The sequence below is a fragment of the Prinia subflava genome, chromosome 8, assembly GCF_021018805.1.
Source record: "Prinia subflava isolate CZ2003 ecotype Zambia chromosome 8, Cam_Psub_1.2, whole genome shotgun sequence".
In the NCBI taxonomy this organism is placed as follows: Eukaryota; Metazoa; Chordata; class Aves; order Passeriformes; family Cisticolidae; genus Prinia; species Prinia subflava.
In genome coordinates, this window is record NC_086254.1 from 18,352,539 (window position 1) to 18,378,435 (window position 25,897).

The 25,897-nt window shown below is 51.3% G+C and overlaps 3 protein-coding genes across 6 annotated transcripts in view; 1 reads left to right on the top strand and 2 right to left on the bottom strand.

The window, feature by feature from the left end:
- Nucleotides 1-5,805, bottom strand: part of IKZF3 (IKAROS family zinc finger 3) — a 37,011-nt gene extending 31,206 nt beyond the window's left edge. For all 4 annotated transcript variants that reach the window (XM_063403780.1, XM_063403779.1, XM_063403778.1 and 1 more), the window contains exon 1: nucleotides 4,197-5,805. In XM_063403780.1, coding sequence (XP_063259850.1) covers nucleotides 4,197-4,203 — 7 coding nt within the window. In that variant the 5' untranslated portion in view covers nucleotides 4,204-5,805. The remainder of the gene's footprint in view (nucleotides 1-4,196) is intronic.
- Nucleotides 5,806-7,964: 2,159 nt separating this feature from the next.
- ZPBP2 (zona pellucida binding protein 2) lies at nucleotides 7,965-13,743 on the top strand. Its single transcript, XM_063403795.1, has 8 exons — nucleotides 7,965-8,046; nucleotides 9,042-9,119; nucleotides 9,574-9,699; nucleotides 9,991-10,152; nucleotides 10,891-11,109; nucleotides 12,089-12,174; nucleotides 12,749-12,926; nucleotides 13,463-13,743. Exons 1-8 carry the CDS (start codon nucleotides 7,965-7,967, stop codon nucleotides 13,561-13,563), a joined length of 1,032 nt encoding a protein of 343 aa, XP_063259865.1. The 3' UTR covers nucleotides 13,564-13,743.
- Nucleotides 13,744-18,969: 5,226 nt separating this feature from the next.
- Nucleotides 18,970-23,447, bottom strand: LRRC3C (leucine rich repeat containing 3C). Its single transcript, XM_063403797.1, has 2 exons — nucleotides 23,331-23,447; nucleotides 18,970-21,569 (listed from the first exon to the last, which is right to left on the bottom strand). The coding sequence occupies exon 2, from the start codon at nucleotides 21,474-21,476 to the stop codon at nucleotides 20,724-20,726; it is 753 nt and encodes a 250-aa protein (XP_063259867.1). The 5' UTR covers nucleotides 21,477-21,569; nucleotides 23,331-23,447; the 3' UTR covers nucleotides 18,970-20,723.
- Between the last annotated feature and the right edge of the window lie 2,450 nt (nucleotides 23,448-25,897).

Genomic DNA, 25,897 nt, shown 5'->3' on the forward strand with positions numbered 1-25,897 from the left:
ATATTTTTACACGCTTTTTCCAATACAAAGGGAAACCCCCATTACCTTCACAAGACCTACTTGGTTTTCATGGGAATGCAAGCCTAATTCCCACTGAGAAATTCCAAAAGGGATCAAATGCTAGGAATTTTAAACATTTTTCCGAGGGCTAGCCTGGTTTCCCTGCGTGCTGGGGGCTCAGCAGAGCTCTGAAGCCAACACAAGCTGCAGATATTCCCTTTGGCCACTCCAGTGCACAGAGTTCAGCTGTTGATTGAACTGGAGGCACAGACCTGTCCCGTTATGTCTTTACTCCCTGCCTTGAGATTTCATTGTTAGGAGGTTGAATTCTTAACACAGACACAGTTACCTGCTTCCTTCCTCCTTTCTTTCCTGTAGCTTTTTCCCCCTCTTTATCTTTTACATGCCATAACATCTTTTGTCAGCTTTAAACCTAAAAAATAATTGTTTCTGGAGAGGGAAAATTTCTTCCTGGCAGTTACATAACAGAAACACCCAGGCAGCAGGCATGAGGTGTTAACCACGGGTGACATTTACCCCATAATTATCTGTCTTTACCTCCTCTGCATATGGAACTTTTTTGTGGTCTCTGCAACGTTAAAATATAAAGCTCTGGTAACTCTCCAGCGAGGCAGCATGGTATCAGAAGAGGTACTCCAAAAAAACTGCATGAATAGAGGGGGGGATAATTTGTGCAACAAAATAAAGGCCTTGCATCATAAAGATAATCACAGAATTAAATGGCAAAATGTTCAGATATTTACTGAATCAATATTTTGAGATAAATAAGAAAGATTGCAGAACGGTATAGTTATAGCTCTTAATTTCTCATTTTCACTTTATTATGCCAGGAAAACTGAGGTACAAAGAAGCTAATGGAGCAATTTATACAGCAAATGATCATGAGAAAACAGCAGTAAATTCTGGATAAATGAACAAAATTTTCTCTAATATTGATTTTAACTTTACACTGCAATAAATTGCCTAGCGAAGCTGTGGCTGCCCCATCCCTGGAAGTGCTCAAGGCCAGGCTGGATGGGGCTTGGACCAACCTGGGATAGTGGAAGGTCCCTGCCCATGACAGGGGGTGGAACTGGATGAGCTTTAATGCTCTTCCATCCCAAAACATTCTGTGATTCCATGAATACAGACACTTAAATTACACAAACCCTTGTAATTCTGCACAGAATTAAATGAAATCTCCGTTATCCTGTAACACTTGATTTTGGTTTTAATTGGATTCAGAACTGTTTCACAGTTGCTCCATTTGGGTAATGGGGGTCCAGGCTGAAGCCCCAAGGTGGTGTTGAAACCTTGGCAGGAATTCTGCATTCCCCTGAGCTTCCAGGAGGTCACAGAAGAAAGAACCACTTAAATTCCAAAAATTTTACATATATTCCTGGATAACTATATATTTTTAGAACCCCCTGGATTCCTCAGGTTTCCCTGGCAGCCGCAGGACATCTTTCTGGAGAACAGCACTGCCCGAACCCCGCAAGAGCCGAGCAGGACCTGCTCAGCCTCCTCAGACCCCAATCTCCTCCCTGCTGAGATGGAGTCCATGAATTTATTTGTATTTTGTTGAACACAAAAGTTTCATTCTCGTGATGGCTGCTGGGCAGGACAACCCTTCGGAAGAGATAAGAACAATGACACACCATAGAATGTTTCTCTTCTTGCTTGAGAAATATCCTGATCTTTGTCTCACTTTCAAGCCTCCAACCTCCCCTCACCAGCACCTGGTTTCTTTGCAGCATCTTCTTAGAGCCTCAGTGGTCTCTTGATATTTAACCTCAGGTCTCTTTCCTGACTATCCTAAGGCAGATCCTTCACGGTGATGGGAGAACACGTGGGTAGATTCCACCCCTGATTCTATACCAAAAAGGCCATTTTTCTACCCAATGTTCAGAAAAACACGAGGCAGGAAATCACTTACAGAACTCGTTCGTCTTCCCAAGCTTCAAAGAGCTCCACTGGCTGTGGTGCATGGGAAGAGGACGCCCGTCTCTGTGTGCTGCAGCTGAGGCACTTGATGTGCATTTACAAAGCAGAAGTAAAATTCGTGTGCTTTCGAAACCAATCCTTGGCCATCCCGTGTTCTACGCCAATAGGCAAAGGGAGCCAAAATATTCAAATATCTTGCTAAAAAAGTGCTGTGGTATTTTGGTATGCAGCACTATTTATAATTTATCCTGGTATTTGATCAGAACAGCTAAGTAGAAATTTAACCCCCCTAAAATGGATATTTTTCAAATCACTGATGACCCTGATTCCTTTCTGTCCTTTATACAGAATGGGAGGTATATCTTGAATTATTATAATTTCACCAGTTTGTCCCCAAAATGAAACCAGAATGCTGCCTTTTTCATGCCAGCTGCATTTTTCAGCCCAACAGCACAGGGAGGGGGATACCTTTGAAAATCCCATCTGCTCTTAGTCCTTCCATCAGAGAATATGGAGTAGAAAAAGCCAGTTTCCTTGTCTGAAGTCAGTGCCTTCACCACGTACAACACTCAAACTCTTCTATCTCAGCAAGTTTTTTTACTTTCAACCTACACTGGGCCATTAAGGAGAGAAATTCTAGCTGATGTCTTCACTGGATATATTTCTCCAGCATCCATAGCCTCCATGGCTTTCCAAGGAAGGCACCTGGGCCAAGTAAACTCTTTACAGGGTCTCTGATACTTTGCTGCTCTTAAGCACCATGCAATGTGTGAAATGTCATGAGCATTTTAAAAGTCATTTTGGGAAGAACTCCTGACCAGCAGTGTATAACTAAGGAGATTTTTCTCATACTGGTGCAAATGACCTTCTAAACCCAGCAGAATAATTCAGTGGTTCAATACAGGGTATCAGAATCACAGAATATCCTGAATCAGAAGAGACCCACTAGGATCAGTAAAGTCCAGTTCCTGATCCAACGTGTTGATCCCAGCCCAGAACCTGGAGCTGACAGCTCCAGTTGGACAGTTCTTTCAGTAATCACAAAACCAAACCAGTCATGAAGAGATACAATTAAATTAATTACAAATTTTTGTTCAAACACCTGCTTTTGCTAGGGCCTGTCTGCTGCTCTGTGCTTTACCAAACCTCCTCACACTAGGCACAGAAAATCCAGGTCAGCCGTGATAGCCCTCAAGGCACAGAGATTTTTCCAAGATCCAGGGAAACACTCCTGGAAATTATTATATCCAGGGATAACACATTACAACATTGTTGCACTAACTTCATCCCCAAAGCAACAACTGCAGACATGTTAATGGATCCTCATCATCCTCAAGTGCAGACCCAAAACCTGAAGGGTCATTTCCATGTTTGCTTTGAGTGCACAAGAAATAAGAACTCCAAAGAATTGAGTTTTTAGAAAACTTCAGTTATAGTGAACCCTGTTATTTTCTAATTGCAAACTATTCCAACACACCTCACAAACTTTCTTCTTCCAAAAAGACAGTGATCCCAGCTCGATCAAGAAAATGAAGCTGCAGTTTTAAGAACCGAAGTGCCCTCAAACCCATTCTTTCGAATTAGTTACTTCTCTCAAACGTTCTCAATTCAGTCAGATTCAATGAATGATTATTTAAGTGTAAACAGTTAAAAAGCCTTCAGCAAAGGAAAATGCATTTTTAAATAGGCATCTGCAGCTAACTTAAAATAACCAAAAGTCTCAAGTTGTTGAGACAGAGCAGAATCTAAACTGGAGCCTTAAAGCACTGAGTTGAAGTAAGAATCTGAGTTTGAAATAAGAAACCAAGTGATGCTTTGCAAAGCCCCTTTGCCTGGATTGTTAAAAACACCAGAAATATTGCTTTTCTATGACAGGTAATTAATCCAGAACCCAATATTAACTCCCAGATTGGTTTTTGCTGGCTGTAAATATTATGGGCACGTTTTACAGGTGAAAAGAAAGGAGACATCCTTGAATTCGTTAAGCACCAGAACACGAACATCAGATAAAGCACGCTCTAAACCCCAGCTTTATCAGCGCTTTGTGATTATCTCTGAAATTAAACAGAGAGGGGGCAAAAAAACCCGTTCGTTTCCCATTTAATTACTAGACGAGATTCGATTTCTTTTCCAGAGCCTGTGATCTGTTTGCAGCAAGCGCTGAAGAAGCGGCTGGAAGCCCCCGGGCGATGGAGCCGCCGCGGGCCCCGGCGGGGCAGAGGGTCCGGGGGAAGAGCGGGGTCGTTTCTCACCTTCCATGCTCCGTTCGCGGGTCTCAGCTCCACCTGCCCGCCCGGGCTCTGGACTGCCAGCGGAGCGCACCGGCCTCGCCTCCCGCCCGCCGCAGTGACATCCGGCTGGGAGCTGGGCGGGCGGAGAGCGGCGCCGGGCGGCGGGGAGAGGAGCAGACCCCGTCCCGGGCCCGGCTCCGGGCTCGCCGGCCTCGGAGCCGCCGCTGGTGCTGCTCGCAGAGGGCTCCCGGCTCTAGGGAGGGGCTGAGGGCACAGCGCCTGCTTTGGGGATTGGGGAGCCCCCAGCCGCTTTCGTCCCCAGAATGGGCACAGCTCGGACTGTGTGTTAAAGTCAAATGGCTGAGATGATAGTAAACAGAACTTAGGTTGAGATGGTTTTCTTAAGAAAACAGTGTTGCTATTTAGCAGAAAATCAAAGGACAAAGTTCTTCGATAAAATATAACAAATATGAATTTCAAAGTCCTCTAGTACAGACTCCAAAAAGAGGCTCATACCACAGCAGGCCTGAACAGGGCTGTGAGAGACCTGACCAGGTGCAGAATATCCCTGCTGAGGCAGGGGGTGACAGCAGGTGACATTTAGAGGTCACTTCAGACCCAAAAAGAGTTAATGAAGTGAGAAGTGAAATTGGGATCTGAGCTCATCACTTGGATCTAAACCCAAAGGCAGCAAGCACGAATTAACATAGATCAGGAGCAGGATAACAACATGGAAACATGATTCTCCTACTCACTTCCTGTGTGGTGCCAACGGCTGCTTCTTATGCTGATGCTTTTCCATTGCTTGGAAAAAGAATCTAGAAATAAAATGTTAAAAAAAAAAAAAAAAAAGAAAAAAAAAAGAAAAAAAAAAGTGGGATAATCAAGAATTCTTGGCTATTCTGGACAACCTCCATAACCCCCTTACAGAATCATTTAATAATTAGGCAGGTTTCCTGGTTCTTCAAATTTTAAGGAAGCCCTGGGATTGCTCTGCAGCAATCAGAAACCTCTGGTTTCCATCCCAGGATTATCCATGACCATTTTCTCTTACTGCCAGATTTGTTCTCTGATTTAAATCTCTACTTTCCCTCAAGTTTACCCTCAGAGAAACAATGTATCTTCACTCTGTTTTTATTTTAAGGGCACAAATCAAACAAGCCTGGTTTTCCCAGCCTATAAAAATACCCGTGTGCTAATTGTGTCCCTCCTTTGTGTGATCCCACCTTTTGACCACTCACCTGAAAAATCAGAGACAGAATTTGCAGTCTGCAGCCTCTCCAAAGCCCTGCAACAGGTCCTTCACCTGACTGCACTCCTGGAAATCTCTCTATCTATTTCCTAGGATTAAATAGTCACCTTTTTAATGTCTATTCACTCTGTGATCAAGTTTACAACTGCAGATTTTTGTCATTTTCTATAATTTCCTACTGACTACTTCTATCATTTCCTATTAACTAAAAATAAAAACAAAACAAACAAAAAGCCCCCACAAAAATCCCAAGAAAAAAACAAACAACCCCCCGTGATCCAGGTTTTAAACACAAATATAAATACCTGAATTCACATTTTGTCCTATTAAATCCTCCTCACAACACTTGTTCTTAAAAATATCCCATTCCCCCTCTTCTTCCCCCCACCACCCCAAGCTTACAAATCTATAATGACAATTTACCAGTTTGGGACTTAGAAATATTATAGCATTGAAAATAAATGAGTCATTTGGCTAAAGACACTAAGAGTTTATAAAGAACCAAAACTGCAGCCAAAGCTTTATAGTAGAGATACTATTTCATAATAATTAGCAACCTGGGGACTGATGGGCTGTGCAGGATCTGAAAGGAGCTATAAACATCCTTAGGAACTGAGGCTGCTCAGGCTGAAATATGACTCGTTTATAGCAGACACGTTACCAACTGAATCATTTTGCCTGCACAGTGTCAGCATGAAATGTTCACTTTGAGTAAAACTGAAAACATTCAGCACATGGGAACGTGGGATCCTCTGAGGTGGTCCCGGTTCTGACCTGCTCAGCAGCTCAAGGACATTAAAAATGAAAACCCTGACACAGTTCTTACACTTAACCGACCACTTGAGTTCATGTGTTGATTTAAGGAAGAAGAAAGCTTGTGTAAAACTATTTTCCATCAATAATGTGATACTTCCCATTTTCACACTTTTATTTTTGTATTTTTACCAAATTTTTCTTTTCTTTATTAAAGGAAACTCATAAGTGCTCTTTTTACATAGAAGGGTTGAGTTAAAACTTTCACAGCTCTATATAAAAATAACTCTTATGCCTGTGTTGGTTGGTTCCATATTTGTTATGCAAATACTGTGACATCATTTTTGGACACTAGCATGGTCTGGAGTGATAAATATGATCTAGGTAGTTAGGATAAATACTATTTTGCTAATTTCCAGAGGCTTGGCCACCGTTCTGGTCTTGAGAGTCTCGGAGTGTGCTCTGTGGTCAAATGCAAGGACCCTCCTTTCCCTGCCAGCAGCTTCCTGAGTGTTTTTGTATCACCTGCTCTAGAAACAAAATAGTTACATGGTTAAAAGTTTCAAACACATAGCAAGTTTCCCAAAACGTGTAACTGACTTGAAAGTTACTTGCAGTGATACTGTGGCATTTGGCTTCATTTTTGAGCCAACACCATTCGCCCAGAGCTTATTTTCAGTCACAGCAAGTGGCAGAATCATGGAATCCCAGAGGAGTTTGGGTTGGAAGAGACTTTAAAAAACATCCAGTTCCACCCCTGCCATGGCAGAGACACCTTCCACTGTCCCAGGTTGCTCCAAGCCCCATCCAACCTGGTCTTGGACATTTACAGGGACAACTTCCCTGGTAAATCCGTTCCAGGGCCTCACCACCCTCACAGAGCAGATTTTCTTCCCAATATCCAATTTGAAACTCCCATTTTTAGTTGAAGCCATTCTCCTTGTCCTATCACTCCAAACCCTTGTCCAAAATCCCTTTTCAACTCTCTTGGAGCCTTTTTAGGTACTGAAAGGGATGTTTTTTGCTTTTATGTGGAAAACTATGTGTCCTGGAATGACTTTCTCCAGAAACCTGCAGCTGGAGAACACCCAGCACACGCAGCCCCTCAGGAGGAAAAGCCACAGGATGTGCCCAGCTCTTACTTTCAGTCTTTCTCACAGCAAGTGACAGAAACACAGAATCACAGAACGGTTTGGGTTGAAAGGGACCTTAAAGCCCATCCAGTTCCCCCCTTCTCCCCTGCCATGGGCAGGGACACCTTCCATAGCCTAAGACAGGTTCAGCACTGACAGACAAAACCATGACGGAGCCTCTTCACCCCTTATCCCCATGTACTTCCCTCTCCTTGTCCCACAGCCAGAAAAACCACTTTAGAGTCAAAAACACAGCTCACTGTGCACTGTGGAGGAGCGATGTGGGGCTGAAGTGTGACAACGGGCGCGGAGGGGGTGGCCGGGGCCGTCCTTCGCTGCCAAGCGCCTCAGGGGCCTGAAAGCGAGAAAACAAAAAAAAACCCCTTCCCCACAACAAAACACTGTTTAGGAAGCTCAGTGAAGTGCTGGAGTGGGAGCAGAATGTTTTAAAAAACAGTATAAAAAGTATCGGGTGTGGGCGAGCGAGCGGAGAAGGAGCGAGGGACCCCGGCGGGGACGCCTCACCCTCAGCGCTGAGGGGGTGAAAAAGGGCGGGAAGCGCGGTGCGCGCGCGGGGATGGAGGCGGGGGGAGCGGGGGCCGTTAGCGCCCCCTCGCGCCCGCCGCGGCCGTTGTGAGGGGAGGCGGGAGCATGGCGGGGGGCGGCGGGCGGCACCGCTGCCCCCCGGGCGCTCTCCTCGGCGTGGCGGCCGTGGTGGTGGCGGTGGGATGGGGTGAGAGGCACTAGGGGTGGGAAGGGGCTGCGGGGTTGTGTTGGTGTGGGGCCGGTACGCTCAGAGGGGATCGGAGCTCATCAGCGGGTCCCGCTCTGCTGAGTGTGGGGGGAATACCCATAGAACCTTCCCTCAGGGTGGCAGATTGAAGTCCTGTTAGAGGGGACAGGGTGAGCTCCAGCGACATCCCACTGGTGGGTACTGCTCCACTGTGGGGGCAAATGTCCCCAAAAAACCTTCCCTCAGAGTGAGAGATGAAGCCCCTCAAGAGGAGACAGATGGGCAGCTAATTTTGTCCCCTACAGTGGAGCGGTACCCACTAATGACACCCCATTAGTGGGTACCACTCCACTGTCGGGGACAAATGTCCCCAAAAAAACCTTCCCTCAGAGTGCGAGACGAAGCCCCTCAAGAGGGGACAGGGAGCTAAAGCCCCTTCAGAGGGGTTGTTATAGGTTCTAGTGACACCCCACTGTCCCCAGGCTCAACACTGGATCACAACAGTCAGGCAGGACCACCCCAGTGTGCCCATGACCTGAAAAATAAACCTTAATTCCTACAATTTTCACCTTTCCTGGGGATTCTTGTCACAGAAACCTTTGTGCCCAGCACTAGTCTGCTGTTTTCCAGAAGGGAAAGGGCTGAGAGATCCTTATCCTGTGTCGTCTCAGGGTCACACTACAGAATCTTCACCTTGTAGTCAGATTTTATAACTGACTACAGACTATTAGTTTGATTTTATAACTATTTTTAGTGGGTTTTCGTAAAGAGAAAGGTTCATCTGGTACATCCAGGCAGGTTTGCAACATGGGTACTGAAACAATTAAAAAGTGACAGGTCAAAAACATGGACTTCTTCTTGATGCTAAGAAAAAGGTGTAGGGAAAAAGGAAAAGTAAGACAAAAACAAAACTAAGCAAAAACCAAGGTGAAATAAAGGACTAACAATCACACATTTACACTGATCCCTAATATTCCAATTACTTTTCCCTACAGTGAGAGCAGAAGTGAAGGAAGAGCAATCTATTGATTTAATTGGAAAGAATGAAGTTTATGGTGACACCAGGCATGAAGGTAAATCTGTCCTTTTTTCTATCTATGTCTAGTTTTTACTGGAATTTGGGGTTTTAAACCCAGGGATTATTACATAGCACCACTGCACATGGAACCTTGTATGCACAGGAACAACAGAAAGGGGCATGGGGATGGAAATAGATTTTTCCCATAATGATGCTGGAAGCACTGATGAAAATTTAGCATCTAAATGAGGGTTTCAGTGAAAAACTGGGTCCTTTTTTTATGCCTGCACCACAGTTTGTGTGTGGGACACAAGTGTCTCCCTCTAACAGTCAGCACCAGCCACACTGTGGACAGTTCCAGGATATTAATGAAGAACAAATGGAGATTAATCTTTAATATTACACTTTGTAAGTCCAAAACTGAAAAATACACTTTAAACACTTTTTCTTTTTTTGAGATTTCATTTGATATCAGCATTTTACATAATTTACCTGATTCTGTATTGCAGTGAATGTGTACGTTAAGGTGTTCACAAACAGCCCATTCCTGGTCTGTATGGATTTGGCTCTTTCTCAAGAAAGTTTAATAGATCCCAATTATTTGTGGATTGGTCCAGATGGAAGAGATTTACAAGGTTAGTTCAGACTAAAAATATCACGTATTTTCCTTGTTTCTGATCACACCCCCCAGTGGTTCCTTAGCCCTTTGCCAGATACTTCCACAAGTTCTGACATTAAACTCCATTCCTCTTCTCCCTCTAAAAGTTTCAAATACTTGAGCTAAAAGGAAATTTGTAGTAAATCCTAAAAGTCATAAATTTCAGATCATTTCAGTCTAATATGAATTAGGAGCAAGATTTCATCTCCAAATGTTCTAAATGCATCAGAAAATTGACATTTCCAGTAATCCAATATTTCTATTTTAGGGCAAGGCTACGTGAACCTGACAGAGACAGGGAAGCTGATGGTGATGGGTTTCAGGGTGTCAATGTCTGGTGCCTACATTTGTTCTCTCTCCCACAAAGTCATTGAAACTACGACACAGGAAGAAACTGAAATAGTCGAGGCCTATAAATTCATGGTTTATGGTAAGATTGCTAAGTTAGGAGTAAGACATGGTCTTTTGAGCTTGGTAGATTTGTGAACTCTGTATTTGTTGCAAAGCTTGATTAAAAAACCACAAAAATAATTAGTTAAAACTTTATTACAGAATAGAGTTTGTTGTTTGTTTTTTTTTACTTATACACACACATCCACCCTCTCATGGTTTTTGAAAAAGTTTGATATTACTGTTCCCAAAAATATATGGCAATAAAATAATCTCTACCCTTAGGTACAGAATTAACTTCAAGAATTGCAGAGTTACCTGAGATCTTCACTCCAGCTCCTTCCACTTCTTGTAATCACTCTTCACCAACATCCACCCACAAGATAACAACCCAAAAATGCTTAAGAATCACTAACTTTTAAAATAATAATAATAATAAAATTACTCCTACACTATAATTGCATAGAATCTGTTTCAGACACACAGATTTGCAGACATGCTGGCTCTGTGCCATTTTACTATTCACCACCTTTTTTGTCTTCTTTATTTGGGAACAGACTCTCCAGTAAGTACATAAATTCCTGTACACTTCAAACAAAAATATCTCTTACTATTGAGTCAGCTCTGTCAAGCACAAATATGTTGTGACACAATTAATGACTGTGCTTTATTTATTTACTTACTTTTGAATAAAAGCCCGTATTTCAGAGACAAAGAACTGATAACCTGCCTAAATTCAATTCAGATTCAGATTCACACCCAAGCTATTTCCTCCCAGCCTACAGGGAAGCTGACCACGCCTATCAGATGTCTGTTCGCTTTAGCACCATGAGTTGCAGGATGAAAAGCAACGGCTTGTTCGTCAAGAAATTAAACCAAATCCTCGACAGCACCATCTCCCACCTGACCTGCCACATCACCGAGTCATCCTACAAGTGCTACTCCATCAGGACACCAAAGGACGGCCTCCAGTATGAGCTGTTTGTTAATTTTCTAGGTAATCGACTTCAGTGCTTGTTTGGGAGGGGTCGTTTATTGTTATAAACAACTTGTGACTGCTGTAAAGAACATCTGAAAAACAGCAGAGTCAAGAGCACCTCCAAAAGTTGTTCCGGGTTTCTTTTTTATTTTTTTGAGTCCCTGTATTTTTCTTTTGTCGCCCACAGATGGAGCTAAAACGCAGTTTTTATGTTAAATTTAGCGTTCAACTTTTTACAATCCGGGCGAGAGCAGTGATTACCAAGATCATTGAGAAATGTCAGAAGGAGACAGCCCATAATATGCCCTGATGTCACGGTCATGTTTAGGTTTTCAGTATTTGATTTTTGTTAAGTCTGGGACCACTCTGGTTTCAGAATCATAGAATGGTTTGGACAGGGAAGGACCTTAAAGCTCTTTCAGTTCCCACCCTGCCACAGGCAGGGACACCTTCCACTAGACCAAGTAGAAAGTCCCGTCCAACCATGACTTTAAATTTTTGCTTGATTCTAGGAAACTGCACAGAGCTAAAGCAGGAGCTTCACAGCTCCCTCATGGCAATACTGAGGTGGTTTAACCTCACAAAAAAAAGTTAAATTAGCCCTGATGCAGCCTTGAGTTAGAGATGGTTTATCACTGAGGGAAGGAAGTTACTCCTGAATTATCTGACTACATTTGCTCCTGTATCTGTTCTCGCCACACACCCAGAGGGACCATCCAACAGGTTATGGAACAGCTTTGTGGATATTTACCCCTAAGTAAAGAAACTTTCATGACCCAAAGATTTTTAATTTTACATAAAACTTGAGATCTTTAGGACCCTGAGGGTGTTATGTGAGACATTAGTTCTATTCTCTCAGCATATTTCCCCCCTCTCCCCCCAATTTTATATTGGTTGAGCTCTGACTCTTACTAAACAAAGGATGTGGATAGAAAACACAAGGGCCTAATCTATCTTCTTTCCCCTTTTTCATGGATCTTTTTTCCTCTATCCACAGTCAATCCATTTGGACCAGGATGGGAAGAAATTTGCCACAGGACTCCTTACGACTGTGAAGATGTGACAAACACGAGAGTCCGACAGGTTCTGTGTCAGTCTCTGCCTCTTTAACACCCATCTGCCTTGGCTCCTGCAGATATGATGGTAGTAATCCATCTTTACCCAGATTTTGTGGGATTAATATTGTAAATGGTGATTCATGGATTTAAAATAATTCCATTCAGGAAGAAAAATGGGTTTAGAAGTCAAATTGATACAAATAGCTTTAAAAAGAACAGTTAAAAAATCAGGCTCATTACTTGCTTTGTATTTGCTTCTAATAATAAAGATAAACATTATTGTTTATATTGAACTTCCAGTCCACTAAATGAAATTTTTAATTTATGATTTGGTCAATGGAATGCAATTTAAAGTAAGTCTACTGTAGCAAATTTCTAAAACCTGTTCTCTCTGCCTTCTAAACATTAAATCCTGGGTTCCGCTCACATCCTAGGTCTGATTCCAGGCCCCTTGAAGCCAAGGAAGGCTCCTAATTAAGGTGACAATGTGTGGAAATTAAGTGTGTGGAAATCAGGAGTAGAAAATATTTCCTGATCTTTTTAAATCAACATAAATCAACCGACAATGATTTTATTCTCCCAATCCTTCTGAATTTTAGGCAGCAGAGCGAATTGGAAAGTTTTTCCATCAGCTGAGGCACGTTTTGAAGAATGAATTTCACACTGTTCCTACAATCCAGTACGTGGAAAAGAGTTTCTCCATGACTCCCATCGACAGCTGCCGGCCAGGTTTTGGGAAAAACCACCACACCCACCAGAACTGCGCCAGCTGCTGCGGTAAATATAAAACACATCCACTCAAATATAGCTCATTGATTTAAATATAGCTGATTAGCGCTGGGCACGGAGCTCTGGGGAGGATTAGGGAAATATTGGGGTCAAAAGCAGGGATATTTCTGTTCATCCTTTGGGAAGATATTCGCATTGTGGATTTAAAGTAATGATAGGAAATGAGGCAGTGGAGCGTGTCAGTGCACTCACAGGTGTAGCTGCATTTCCAAGCAAAGTAGAAGGAGTGCAGAGGGGTTTTTTCCTTCCAGGTCACTGATGAGTGACAATCCTCGGGATCCAGAGCACATAAGAAACAATTCCCTTCATGGAAGTCCTGCTAGAAAATCCTCTGCTGATTTTTCAAATTCTTTTGCAGCATCTGCTGCAGGTTGTGGAGCTGAGGGGGGATTTAGCCAGAGGCTCAGGGAGCTCTGGAAAGACAGGAGCTCCCACAGGGATCTGGGAAGGCTCATGGGGATGTCTGATGGCCCCCCTGAGACGGGAGGAAACTGGCTGGGACCCCAACTCTGTTCTCTCCACAGTGGTTTGTGATCCTGGAACTTACAGCCCCAACAATGAGGTGACGTGTCTGACCTGTGCCAGGCCTCAAGGCAGAATGTACGGAGCAAAATCCTGCTATTAAACTGGCAGAGACTGGAAAACCAAAGAGCAACTGTGAGAGAATCCTTAGTGTTGAGCTGTTCTTTTCATTTTAGCTGCCAATCCTGGAATCCTTCGTTCTCTTTGGAACAAAACATCCTCGTTCATACACCCCTAGGTTTTCTTGTATTCAGGGACTCCTTACACTGGAAAAAGCACTGCTTCAAACAGTGTTCGTGCAAGGAAAAGTAATTAAATGGGAAAAAAAAAGGAAGTTTGTCACGTGGCTTAGTGCAGAGTCTGTTTCTTGGTGGTGACACCAGACACGCCACAGCTTTGTGCTGCTCAGAGAACACAAAGGAGCCACAAACAATTCCAGGCAGGATGGCAGGTGGCTGTGGTGGAGTTATGTGCCAGACAGGCATATGCCAAAACCTCTGTGAGGAATTTCTAGCAGATATTAACAGAAGCATTTGATCTTTGAGATTTAAAAGCATTACGTTTCCCACCCCACCCCCCCCCCCCCTTTTTTTTTTTTTTTCCCACATTTCTTTCACTGTTTCTGAAATGCTCCAGCCTGGACATGAGGAGAAAGGAAAATCAGGTCTCCAAGACAAAAGAGAGGCTGAGTAACAGATTACACAGCCCAGCATTCAGGAGGACTAAGGACACAGGTTATTGTTCTCTCCCTGTCCCCAGAATAAAGAGGGAACATTCCAGAGGGAAGCAGAGACTCTGCAGTCTCCCCCTGCTGCATCTTCCCCTCCAGCTGCACCAAGCCCTCGCAGGGCCCGGCTGGCCCCAGGTGCTGCAGGAACAGAGGATCCTCTTACACCAGCTGTGAATTCCTGCCGAGTTCACCGGATGATACAAATCGCCAAAGCACTGAGCTAATGGGAACGTTTTCTTCCCAGAGAAACCTCACCCCGAGCCGCTTTGGAAGGTTAGCTGCTGGATCTGCACTGATCCATCACCCTGCTCACAGAGTAAAGATTATTTGACCACTATCAAGAACTTTCTGTGTAACTCCTGCTGTTCCCCAGCCCCAGCTGAGGCTCCCATGGCACAGCTCCTGGAACAGGGGCTTTCAGAGCTTCTTTCTAAGCTGTTCCCTGTGGGAGTTTCCTTCCAGACTCACTTTGTTGAGACGTCAGAGAACATCAGAGGACTCAGTTTCTATGCACACACTGAGCCGTGGAAAGCAGTGCCCAGCTTTCCTCCTCTTTTTCACAAAGGAAAGCCAAGTCAAGCAAAAGAAGCATCTCCCACTCAACAACCCCAACTTCTTACAACATCTCGAAATTCCTTGGTGGGTATTCATCCAAAAATTGACCCGATTCAACCCAGTTTAACTCATCCATAGTGACAGGAACACAGCAGGAGATGGCACGGGCACAGACCCCGCTCCGAGCTTTTCAGAGTCATTACTTATTAAATACTGAGGAATAAAGTGTGCTGTAATGAGCATTTCCACTGCCCTTGGGCTGATTATCCTCCCTGCCAACTGGACACAGCGCACGGCTCAGGCTGAGGCAGATGAAGCAGCCGGGCTCGGCGGTGCTGCCTGGTTCTCCTGGCCTATTTCAGCAGGAGGAAATGCCACATGCATCAGTTATGAGGGAAAAAAGCTGCAAGTACGAACTAAGTGCCATGGAGAGTCACAAATGAACTGTACTCCCTCCTAAAAGTTCTTACAGCACCCCCATTTCTGCAGTGGGCCTCAAACTGGGGAAATCTAAGTTGGATACAGAGAGGAAATCCTTCCCTGTGAGGGTGGACAGGCCCTGGCACAGGTTGCTCAGAGAAGCTGTGGCTGCCCCTGAATCCCTGGAAGTGTCCAAGGCCAGGCTGGGCAGAGCTTTGAACACCCTGGGATAGTGGAAGGTGTCCCTGACAAGGGGTGCAGCTGATGAGTTTAAATGTCCCTTCCAACCCAAACCATCCTGGAATTCTGTGATTCCACAAGTACAAAAATAGCTCAAATATTTAAGTATCACGTTGCAAAGGAGTTTGTGTCAGTAATTCTGTGGAGATTCATAAAAACCTGACAGGCAGTGACTCCTCTCTGACCTTTCCTGTATGAAAGTCCTCTGCATCCGGCTGGAGCTGGGCAGCAGCCGAGCCTTTCATTGCCGAGACCTCCCCTCACACCTCTGTCCTCCCTGTCACACCTCAGGATATACAAATCCCTGTGATCAGCTCTCACCTCAACTGCTCCGCTCCCTCTCTACCTCCCACTGCTGCAGCAGCTCATGAGGAACTGCAAGATCCTTCCTCACTGCTTTAAACCCTCCTCAAATTCTCCTCCTCTGCTTGGCTCTGGCTTTACAGGAGGAATCATGGAAACCTGGGCTGTGCCTGATGTGGGGAAACTCCATCACCCCTGTGAGGCTCAGCCCTTTGAATCCCCAATTTAACCGGCCCTGGTCCCACAGCTCTGACCTCACTCTGTGCCAAGGACCACCACAACACCTTGAGAACACTGAGGAGTCCTCACAGATAAAAAATGTAGAACTTAAAACTTCCCATCCTCCTCACAGACCTCCTGGATCTCAGCACGTACTGACAGCACACGAGAGCTTTGAAAAATCCACAAATGGCAAAAATAACAGGAATAATCTGCCAGCTGGAAGCTGCAGCCCATTGTTTTCCCATCAGAGCTGCCTGGAACAACCCACTTGAGAAACACTTAAGGAACACGTGTTCAAACATTCACTGCAGAGCTGCAGGCAGTGATGGGACTCATCCATCGAGTGACAGTGACACTTCTGCTCCGGTGGGAAAGTTGTCTTGTAACTCCCTGCAGCAGCTTCATTAACCCACAATCAAGATTCAACTCTAAATTTAAGACCAGAGGAGTTGAAAGGGCCTGCCCAGGACAGAACTCATGGTGAGAAGGAGAGGGGCTGTGGGAACCTGGCAGAGCAGGTGCCCTGGGATTGGCACATCCCAGGCACTCATCACACCTGGCATGGGTGTGGTGCAGCCCTGCCTAATCCAGCCCCCAGGAATTCCTCCAAGGACACATCCAGGAGCTGTTTTGGTGGAAAGTTGCTTGAAAACAAAGCTTGACCAAGAGTCAAGAGTGTTCAAAGAGTGCCCAGGTGACACTGAAGGTGTCACAGCCACAGGCCCCAGGTGCTTCCACAGGAGGATGAACCTGAGCCCCAGACCATGGAGACTGATGGCTGTGGGTCTCCTGAGATAGGAAAAATACCTGAAACTCTGACATTTCCCTCTGAGAGGGAAAACTTTGAGGGTCATGCAATTTTATTAATTGGTACAACTTCATCTGAAAAGAACAGCTGTTGGACAGCTGATCCCTGGACTCAGCCATGCCTGCCTTGGACGAGTGATGAGAGGGAAAATCACCAGGGACTCTAGAGGGGAGTGTGTGGCCAGCTGAACTGCTGAGCTCTCTACCACAGGCACAGGAAGTGCTGTTGTGATTTTTAGATCTGCTTCACTTTCCTACCCACTGAAATTAAATTTTCTCCTGCCTGTGACCACACGATGTGCCCAGCAGCCTCCCTAGAACCACTGGCATCATCAGATTAATGAGTCCTGTGCAGGCAGTGAACAAGAATGATTCATTATTGGCAGCAACACAGCTGTACATGGATTTTTTGGGGTTTGAAAAGAAATAAATAAGGTCCCTGAGTGAAAGGCGGGTGATGAAATTTAGCCTGGCTTTAATCCCAGTGTAATTGCTGCCATCACTCCTAATTATTGATAAATATTTTTCTAATTGTGGAAATTAAACAATTAGACATCCTTCCTTCCCTCTTGGAAATCTAATCAGTTCAAAGTTCAGGATGCAGTCTGGAGCTGCCGCTGTGGAACACGCTTCATTCCTGGGCTGGGGAAAACAGAGCTTCTCCCAAAACTTTCTCAAAAAACTTTCTCCAAAATCTACCCCTGTGCTCCCAAGGGATTTCAGAGCCAAGCAGGCAGAGAATCATCCCTGCCAAGAGGATTCAGGTCGTAGATCTTGCCCCAGTGAAACGTTTTCCTTCATCCTGGAGAGGAGAAGAGGCTGGTTAACGACCGGGTGGGCAAAGCTCCTTGGAAGTTAATAACAGAGATTTACCACTGGAACACACAGAAGGAGGTCACGCCGTTAATTCTCCCGCTGCCGATCCCTACAGATAAATCTACATCAGGAAACGAATTACCCGGAGAGGGGATTTAAAGGAATGATTCTGATTCCTTGCTGAAGAAGTGTTGCCTTTAACTCTGAGCCCCTTGTAGCCACCATGCCGAGTGCCAGCTCCCACTGTCAGCAGGATCTGGCCCACAGCACCTCGCAACTGGAAAGAGTGGGGTGAGCAAAATCCCTCCTTGAGATTGAAGCTGGCCATGTCCCCCTGCTCCCGAGGCTCCAGGTTGGCCACAGCACGCCAGGAAATATCCCCATAAACCCATTTTTCTGTTCTTCCCATTCCCTGTCACACATCTGTCAGTACTGACAGCCCAAGACCAGCACAGTTCCATCCATCCCAGACCAAGTTACCTTCCCAAATCTTAGTGCAGGTTTTTGTTATTACGTATTTTATCCCCCTGTACGCCCACACAGGCCAGTGGCTGTTCCACATCCAGACAAACCCTTGGAATCCATTTCCTTTCCCCCGTGCTCATCAGTGTGGGCTGTAATGAGCCTGATGGTTTCCATCCAAGTAATTCCACAGACAGGATCCAGAGCAGGGCTGACCCCGGGGGACTGAGCATCATGCAGCCCCATGAGAGGGGACACCGGCAGGGCTCCAGGGAGCCCCGGCCCCACGGACAGGGTGGCAGCTGGGGCCACGTGTCCTGCGTGTCCCCCAGCCCTCCCCAGCTGCTCCGGCAGCCGCGGGAGGAGGATCCCCAGGGAGTGACCGGAGCGGGGGACGGCAGCCATCTGCTCCAGAGCCCGGGGTCTGCGTCTGGAGACAGCCGAGTGACAAACAAGGTTAATGTCCCACGAGCGGGAACTGTCACTCTGCGTTAGGGCCCGGGTTTCACCTTCCATGGCACAAGACTCCAGCGCGGATCGCGCGGGGAGAGGCGCCGGCAGACCGGGACGGGGCTGTGACCGGAGAGGCCTCTTGTGGGGACCGGTGGGACCGTGGTGTTGGAAGGGCTTGTCCCTCCCGGCCGTCATGATCCTGCCCGTGTGCCATGCCAGGGGCTGCTCCGGTGGGGAAGGGAGGGCAGCGAGAGGAGCAGAGCCCTGGGAAACCACTCCATGGGGTCCGGCACCGTGCCAGCGACCTGAGCCGAGCCGCGGGCGTTCATTATTGAAGGCTGGGGCAGGGTTACCGGAGGAACGGGTGTCCTGTTTCTGCAAGCGCCTGCCCACAAAAACAGCGGCTGTGGCGGGCACCTCCATCCTTCCTCTGCAGCCTCAACGTCACCAGTGCCTGCTGACCCACACACACACACACTCCAGCACACGCCAGCCACCGGCTCCAAAGTAAAAGCCAACTTTATTGTTGTATAAAGTAAGATCTAAAATGTCCCTTAACCCAAACATGGATGGGCCGGGTGGTCCTGGCATCCCCCATGCTGCGGGTACAAGCAGTGGCCTGGGGGAGCAGCCTGGGGGGTTCAGTCGGGTCCCCCCAGCCCCTTTTCTCCTCAGCCGGTTGTAGAGGGGGAAGGAGCTGCTGTGGGGCTGCAGGGACGCCCGGACGGGAACTGGGGCTGAGGTGTTTGTGCGTTGCAGAGCTCCTGCTCTGTGCTGGAATTAGGCACTTGTGGAAGGGTGTGGGCCCTGCTCCTGGCTGGCTCAGTCCCACGGCTCCCACCGGCACTGGGGGCACAGGCAGGAGCCGGGGCTGGAGCTGCCCACACCACGGGCTGAGGCTGGGCCTGGCAACAAGGCAGGTCAGGCCCGGTACAGAGGAGGTGCAGCAGCTTTGGTTGGTTCTCTTGGTGAATTAAGGCAAGGTAGCATTGGTTGGTTCGTATTAAAAAAGGCCAAAACCAGCAAAACCAGATGTCCCAGAGGCCAAACAGGCAGGTGGAAGAGTCTGGGGCTGCTCTGGCTTTGCTCTGAGTTGCCACTTGGATCCTGCATGCCCAAAAGTGGGCACTGACCCCTGCCTGTGCCAGCCCTGTGCTCAGCATCACCTCCACCACTGCCACCAGGAACCTGCAGCCCAATACTGGAAGCATCAAGAAGGGACTTTGGGATATTTTAGGGGAGATTCAGACTCCTGACAGCAATGTGGGAGTGGGGACAGGACAGAGGAGCCGTGGCAGCTCCTTCCATCCTGCTTCCATCACAGTGACTGGTCAGCAGCTTGTGAGGCGGGAGCTCCCCTCCGGCAGTGACACGAGCAGATGGCCGAGGGTGCTGCAAACACCCTCCCACACGGTCCCTGACAGCACCGAGGGGAACCCGCTCCCCCAGCATCCCAGCAGGGGCTGTACCCACTGCCAGCACTCCTGGCTGTCCCTCCATCAGCACCCACATCCCCTGGCAGCCCCAAAGGGCTCTGCCCCAGCGAGTTCTTTCCCCGTTTGGTTCTCGTTCCCCACACTCCGAGGGGTTTGCCCATCAGCTACCCCATGTGTGAGTGGGACCCTTATACCCCTTGCCCCACCCGGCCTGAGAGTGCCGGGAAAGGGGCAGGGAGATGGAACGGAAGATGGGGCGGCTCCTACCGGTGTCCCCACCCCCTGCCCCACCTCTTGGTCCCGCTGGCTGAGGGCCAGTGACCTGGCAGGGCAGTGGCCTTGGACCTGGACTGCTCCTCCCCACTGCCCTCCCAACAGGGAGCCGGGCCAGGCTGCCCTGGGACCATCCCTGGGGCAGCCAAGGGGGAGCCGGGGAGAGATGAAAATACCGATTCCATTCATGCCCCAAGGGATCTCTGCAAAGGAAATATAAAATGTTTCAGATGAAGTCCAAATGTCCGGGTCAGTCAGAGCAATGGCCGCATGCCAGGGGGATGCTCCGGATTGCTCCAGTCCTCCATAACTTGGGAGGATGCTGTGGATCCTCCATGCTCATGGCTGATATCCATCCCTGACCTCAGCCACCAGAGCCAGGGACTCATCAGCCGTGGCTGCTGCTGCCAGGAAAACAGAACAAATCCACGATTATCTCTGTGCCATGCCAGTGGCTGGTGACAGCTTCTGCAGCCATGGCGAGCCCCTGGAGCAGCCGGTGCCCAGCTCCACACGTGCCCACGCTGTCCTGCAGGATCCTGGTGCTCACACCACAGTGCTGATGGTGGACGACTCCTCCGATCGCCGCTGCTTGCTGGGCAGTGACTTGAGGTACTCCAGGTGCCGCCGGGCGTCCTCCTGGTTCTGCCGCACGTAGTAGACCAGGTAGGAAATCACCATGGCGAACCAGCCGAACATGGTGACCAGCATGGCGATGTCTGTGGTCTTCTTGTACGCGTTGCACAAGTCCGTGTCGGCGATGACCTGCAGGAAGGCTTTGCCCACGTGCTCCTCCTGTGTGGAGGAGTCGCACACGATGCCCCCCGAGGAGTCGGCCGCCAGCTCCACTGCGCGGATCAGCTCCTGCAGCCGACAGTCACACAGCCACGGGTTGTTGGACAGGTTCACCTTGGCTTTCAGGTTGCTAAAGGTGTCTTTGCTGACTGACACGAGCCTGTTGGAAGACAAGTCCAGAGAGTGCAGGTGCTCTGCCAGGCCCTGGAAAGCCCCACTTTCAATTCTGGCGATGGCGTTGTGCGACAGATCCAGCTCCAGCAGGTGTGGCAGGTCCCGGAAGGCATCGCGAGGCAGGAAGGGGATTTGGTTGGAGTCCAGGTATAGCTTGTTGGTGTCATTGGGGATGTCTCTGGGGACCTCAGTCAGCTGAGCATTGCTGCAGCGAAAGGTCTTCAGCCCCTCCTCTTCTGAGGGGTAACAGCCCTTGGGGAAGGCAGCGGCTGGATGAAGGCAGGAGCCCAGAAGGAGGAGGAAGAAGAGGCTCTGCAGGAGCAGTCCCATGGTGATGGGGCAGAGGAGAACCCCCCGTGCTGCAGTCACAGTGCTCCACTGCCTTCCTCACACCCACAGCAGCTTCAGCTGGACTTGGCACATCTGAGACAGGGACAACAAGGGGACAGTGTCAGGCCAGGGGAGACAGGAGCAGAACTGTCTCCACGCTGGCTGTGAGCACCACATCTGACCCTAGCCACGAAGCAGGGACAAGGATGGGGACCGGGACAGCCGTCATGGCTCATGCTATCCCCCATGCCCGGCCATCACCTCGCTCTAGGCTCCTGCGTGGCAGGATCAGGCCCCAGGGGCTGGGCACGTCTCCTGCGCCGGCAGCTGGGTTGTAACAACCGGAGACGCTCGGGCTGAGCCAGAGGCGGGGTGAGCTCCCGCCCTGCCAAGGTCACGGCGCCGCGATCGCTGCTCGCAGGAGGCCGATGCATCCTGCGGCGGCCGGAGGACGCAAGAACGAGAGCCCCGGCTCCGGGCGAGCGGCCGCTGCAGGCGGCCCCCGGGGAATGCCACGGAAAACATGTGCAGGCAGCGGCTCCGCAGGTTCCCGCTCCCGGCTCCACTCTCCGGGAGCGCCCGGGGCACACGCGGACACCCGGCGGGTTTTCTCCTTCCGAGGGGACCGGCACAGGTGGGTGCCGGGTGCTGCTGTGCTCAGCCCACTGCCACCCTACCGTGGGGTCGGGCTGCTCACACCTCCCCGTAACCATGGGCCCCATCCAGCCCCTGATTCCGGAGGGGAAAAGCGTCAGCAGGAAAGAAACAAAAACAGAAAAAGGAAATTCACTGGAGCTGAGCGTGCTACGAGTTCCCAGGGTGGAACTGGCAGCAGATAAGGGCAGTGTCTGAGCTCTCCGAGGGCTGCCTGGCTCCCCCAGCCCTGGCTCCCACCACGTCCAGGGGTCCCTGCCTGTCCCGTGGCAGCGGAGCTCTGGAGGCAGGGTCCAGGTTCTCTCCCACCATCCCACGATCAAAGCCACTGGCGCTAACAGGCGCCTGTGTCAGCCGGTCAGGCAGAGCTCGGTGCTGCGGGAGCCCCGAGCTGTGCCACCAGCAGAGCTGCCCGCTGGTCCCACCGCTCCCCGGAGCAGCCCAACACCGGCAAACCTGCTCCGGGGGGCTGACGGGGGCTCCTCGGTGTTGTGCAGAGGTGGCCACCCAAGGGTGGTCCCCACAGCACAGGCAGGCGAGCACCCCGAGCACTGGGCACTGTCACACAGCCCTGCCACGGAGACACACCCCAAGGTCACACCTGTGCAGAGCTGACCCCTGCACTGCCGAGCGCCGGGACCCAGGAGAGCCCTGAGAGCGAACCGGAGCTCAGGGCACACCAAGGGCACCGGGACCTCGGAGCCCCACACTGCACCAGCCCCCCAAGTCTTCCAGAGGTAACCTGGGACAAACACAGCCCCTTGGTACGCTCTTCCCGCCGCCCGGGAAACCACCGGAATGAGCCGGGAGCCGGTGTCCCGGGAGGGGGCTGCTTCGTCCACGGAACCGGGACACCCCTGCGGGTGGGATGGGGGCCAGGCACGGCAGCGGCGACAGCCAGCCAGCCCTTGCCCCACCGCGGGTTTCCCAGCCCGCAGCAGGGCGCGGGGATCTCCAGCCCGATGCCGGGGGTCGCCGCCAGCCCCAGGAAATGCGGCTGAGGAGCCGGGGGCAGTGCGGACGCCAGGATTCTCCGTGAGCGTGGGGATGCCCGGGGATCCCCCTGGCCCCGCTCCGCACCGGGGGCGTTGCAGGCGAGGGAAGCCCCGGTGTTTCCCCGGGGGGAGCTGCGCTCGGCGCGGCGCTGCCGGCCCTCCCCTCCCCGCCTCCCGCCGCCCGGAGGTCCCGTTGCGGACTCACCTGCCCGTGCAGCCCCCGGCGGCGGAGCGGCCCCGCGCCCCGGGCCGGAGCGGCCGCGCCCCGCGCAGCGCGGCGGCCCCGGAGCCGGCGGCGGCGGGGCCGGTGGGCGGGATCCTCCGCCCGGGCCTCCCCGGGGCTCCCCGCCCCCGGCCCGCCCCGCCGGGGGGGCCGTGCAGCGCCGAGCACCTTCAGCCTCGCGCCCGAAGCCTTCCCAGCTCCTCGCCCCGTGGGAGAAGGGCTGCCCCGAGTCCTTAGACCGAGAGGATCGGGAAGACACCGGAGAGACCCAGTGAGGAGCTGCCGAGACCCCGGAGCCAGGGGCAGCTGATGCCGGGGCGTCCCGAGGCACTCCATGGCCTCCACCGCTCCGCGTCCCTGCCGAACTCCGGTGGGAGCCCGCCCGGCCCTCGGCGCCCCCCAGTGCTGCCCCTGCAACCCTCCAGAAATCCCCTCAGCTCTTTGGGAGAGCAGCACCCCCTACTCCCACTCCGGCGGGGTCACGGTGCCCCCCCCGCCCTGCACCGGCATCGCTTACTCGGGGAAACCCGACCCGCGGCGGCGGCACCGGGCGGGGCGAGATCCAGGGGAACCGGAGTGGGTCGCCAGCCCAGCCCCCAGATATCCGGGCCGGGGGCCGCCAGGCTGGGCTGCGGCTCGGGGTTCCGCCGCCCCGGGGCACCGGCGGGGCTGGCTCAGGACCATGGAGAGCGGCCGCCGTTACCGGGCCCCGGGGCCGCCGGGAGGGACGCGGCTCTCGCTGCCTCGGTCTCGGATCTCCACGGTGGGACAGCCCGGGGCCGGGGACTGACGTTCTCCCGCTGCTGCGAGAGGATAAACTGTTTAGGAGGCGCCTGGCCTGGATCTCGCCTCAATTAGGAAAAGGGAACCTGACGGCAGGGAGACACGGCCGCGGCCAGATCCTCCCCAGAGACCCCTGCACTCCTCTGAGCCCCCGCGCTCCGCGGGGGCCAGGCCGAGTGGAAATGTTCAAAAAACATGTGGATGTGATACCTGGGGACACGGGTTAGTGGTGAAGGTGACAGTGATTGGTTATTGGATGGAGTCGATGATTTTAGGGGTCTTTTGATGTTTCCATGCCCGTAGCCAAGCCCGACGCCGGACCGGTGCCAGGATCACCGGGCAGGGTTGTCCCGGGACACCGCCGGGAGCCAGGCAGGCAGCAGCCGGCAGCCACAATTGGTGCTCTTGAGCACTTCTCTGGCATCTCCCGTCCGGCCGGGGAGCGGAGCAGCCCCGTGCTGCCCATCACCATTCCCGGTGCCGCCGGGAGCTGTGCACGCAGCGGGAGCAGGGGTGGGCACGTTGGGATGTGGCGGCTCCGGTGACACAGCCACACACCGCGGGACGGGGCCGAGGGGCCAAGGTGACCGGCAGGGGCATGAGGGGACCGAGCTGGGGGCTCGAGAGGCGGTGGTGACCCCGGCAGCGGGCACAGAGCCGGGAGCGGCAGCAGCCCCAGGGCTGCACCCCAGGGGGGTCCCGCATGGAGGACACGGCACCCACCAGCACAAAACCTGCAGTGCAGTGCGGACCCTTCCCACCGCAGGATGGCTAAAAATAGCCGGCACCGGCTTCTCGCTGCCACCAAGAAGCTAAATATAACAGGCATCGACCGGGCAGAGGGACCGGCAGCCGGCAGAGCGGGAGCTGAGCACGGCCCGGCACCGGCAGGGGCTGGGAGCGAACGAGGCCTAGGAATTCACACGGGAACAGCCCCCCTGAGCACGGGGGGAACGCGGGTGCCGCTGCCGGTGTGCGGATGGGGCCGGACCCCCCCAGGGAACTCCCCGCCCCCGGTGCCGGTGTTCCCTGGGCGGGTGAACGCGGTGTGGGGAGCCCAGGGAGCGGGTCGGGTCCCCCCCGCGCTCCACCGGCAGCGGCGGCTGCTGCATCACGGAGAGCGATGAATATTTATGGGCGTTTAAAAATAGCTGCTGCATTGTGCTTCCCCCTCACGTGCGGAGCCAGCGGGGTGCGGGGAAGCTGCTAAATTAGATGTCACCGCGCAGAGAGCTGCTCAGTCAGGCAGGAGCAGGATAAAAATAGAGCCTGCTGTGCGTGCGTGGATCCCCTGCAAAGCAGGCCCGGATCCCGTGGGATCCCCCGCCTCCGCACGGCGGCATCCCCGCACCGCGCCCTGCCAAGAGGGCACCGCAGAGGAGCCAGGCAGGGACAACGCGGTTCTAGCGGGCTGCAATCAGCGGCCTTTCATCTGCTCTTATCCCACACGTGCCCAAAGCCCTCTGGAGGCAGACACTGCTGAGCTCTGGCTCTGGCAAGTGACCCCGTGCCCTGCCAGCACGGTGCCAGCATGTGGCACCGAGGCAGCCCCGGCCCTGGCAGCCCGCGGGGTCTCCGTGCTCTCGCCTTGCCCCGTCAGGATGTGCAGCTGGAGCCGAGGCCGGATGGCTGCAGACACGGTCAGGACACAGCTCAGCGTGGAGGCACGGGGGGACTCGGGGAACCTCGATGTCGCTGTGACTCCACCTGGGCCGACACTGAAACCACCGTGGGCCGTGCCGAGCGAGGTGTCTGTGCCAGCTCGG

Bases quoted from the DNA above. Each gene is read 5' to 3' on its own strand.
- ZPBP2 (XM_063403795.1), top strand. From the start codon at position 7,965: ATGGCGGGGGGCGGCGGGCGGCACCGCTGCCCCCCGGGCGCTCTCCTC. The intron at 9,700-9,990 runs GTTAGTTCAGAC...TTTCTATTTTAG, and splicing joins AGATGGAAGAGATTTACAAG to GGCAAGGCTACGTGAACCTG. The intron at 10,153-10,890 runs GTAAGATTGCTA...ATTTCCTCCCAG, and splicing joins CTATAAATTCATGGTTTATG to CCTACAGGGAAGCTGACCAC.
- LRRC3C (XM_063403797.1), bottom strand. From the start codon at position 21,476: ATGGGACTGCTCCTGCAGAGCCTCTTCTTCCTCCTCCTTCTGGGCTCC.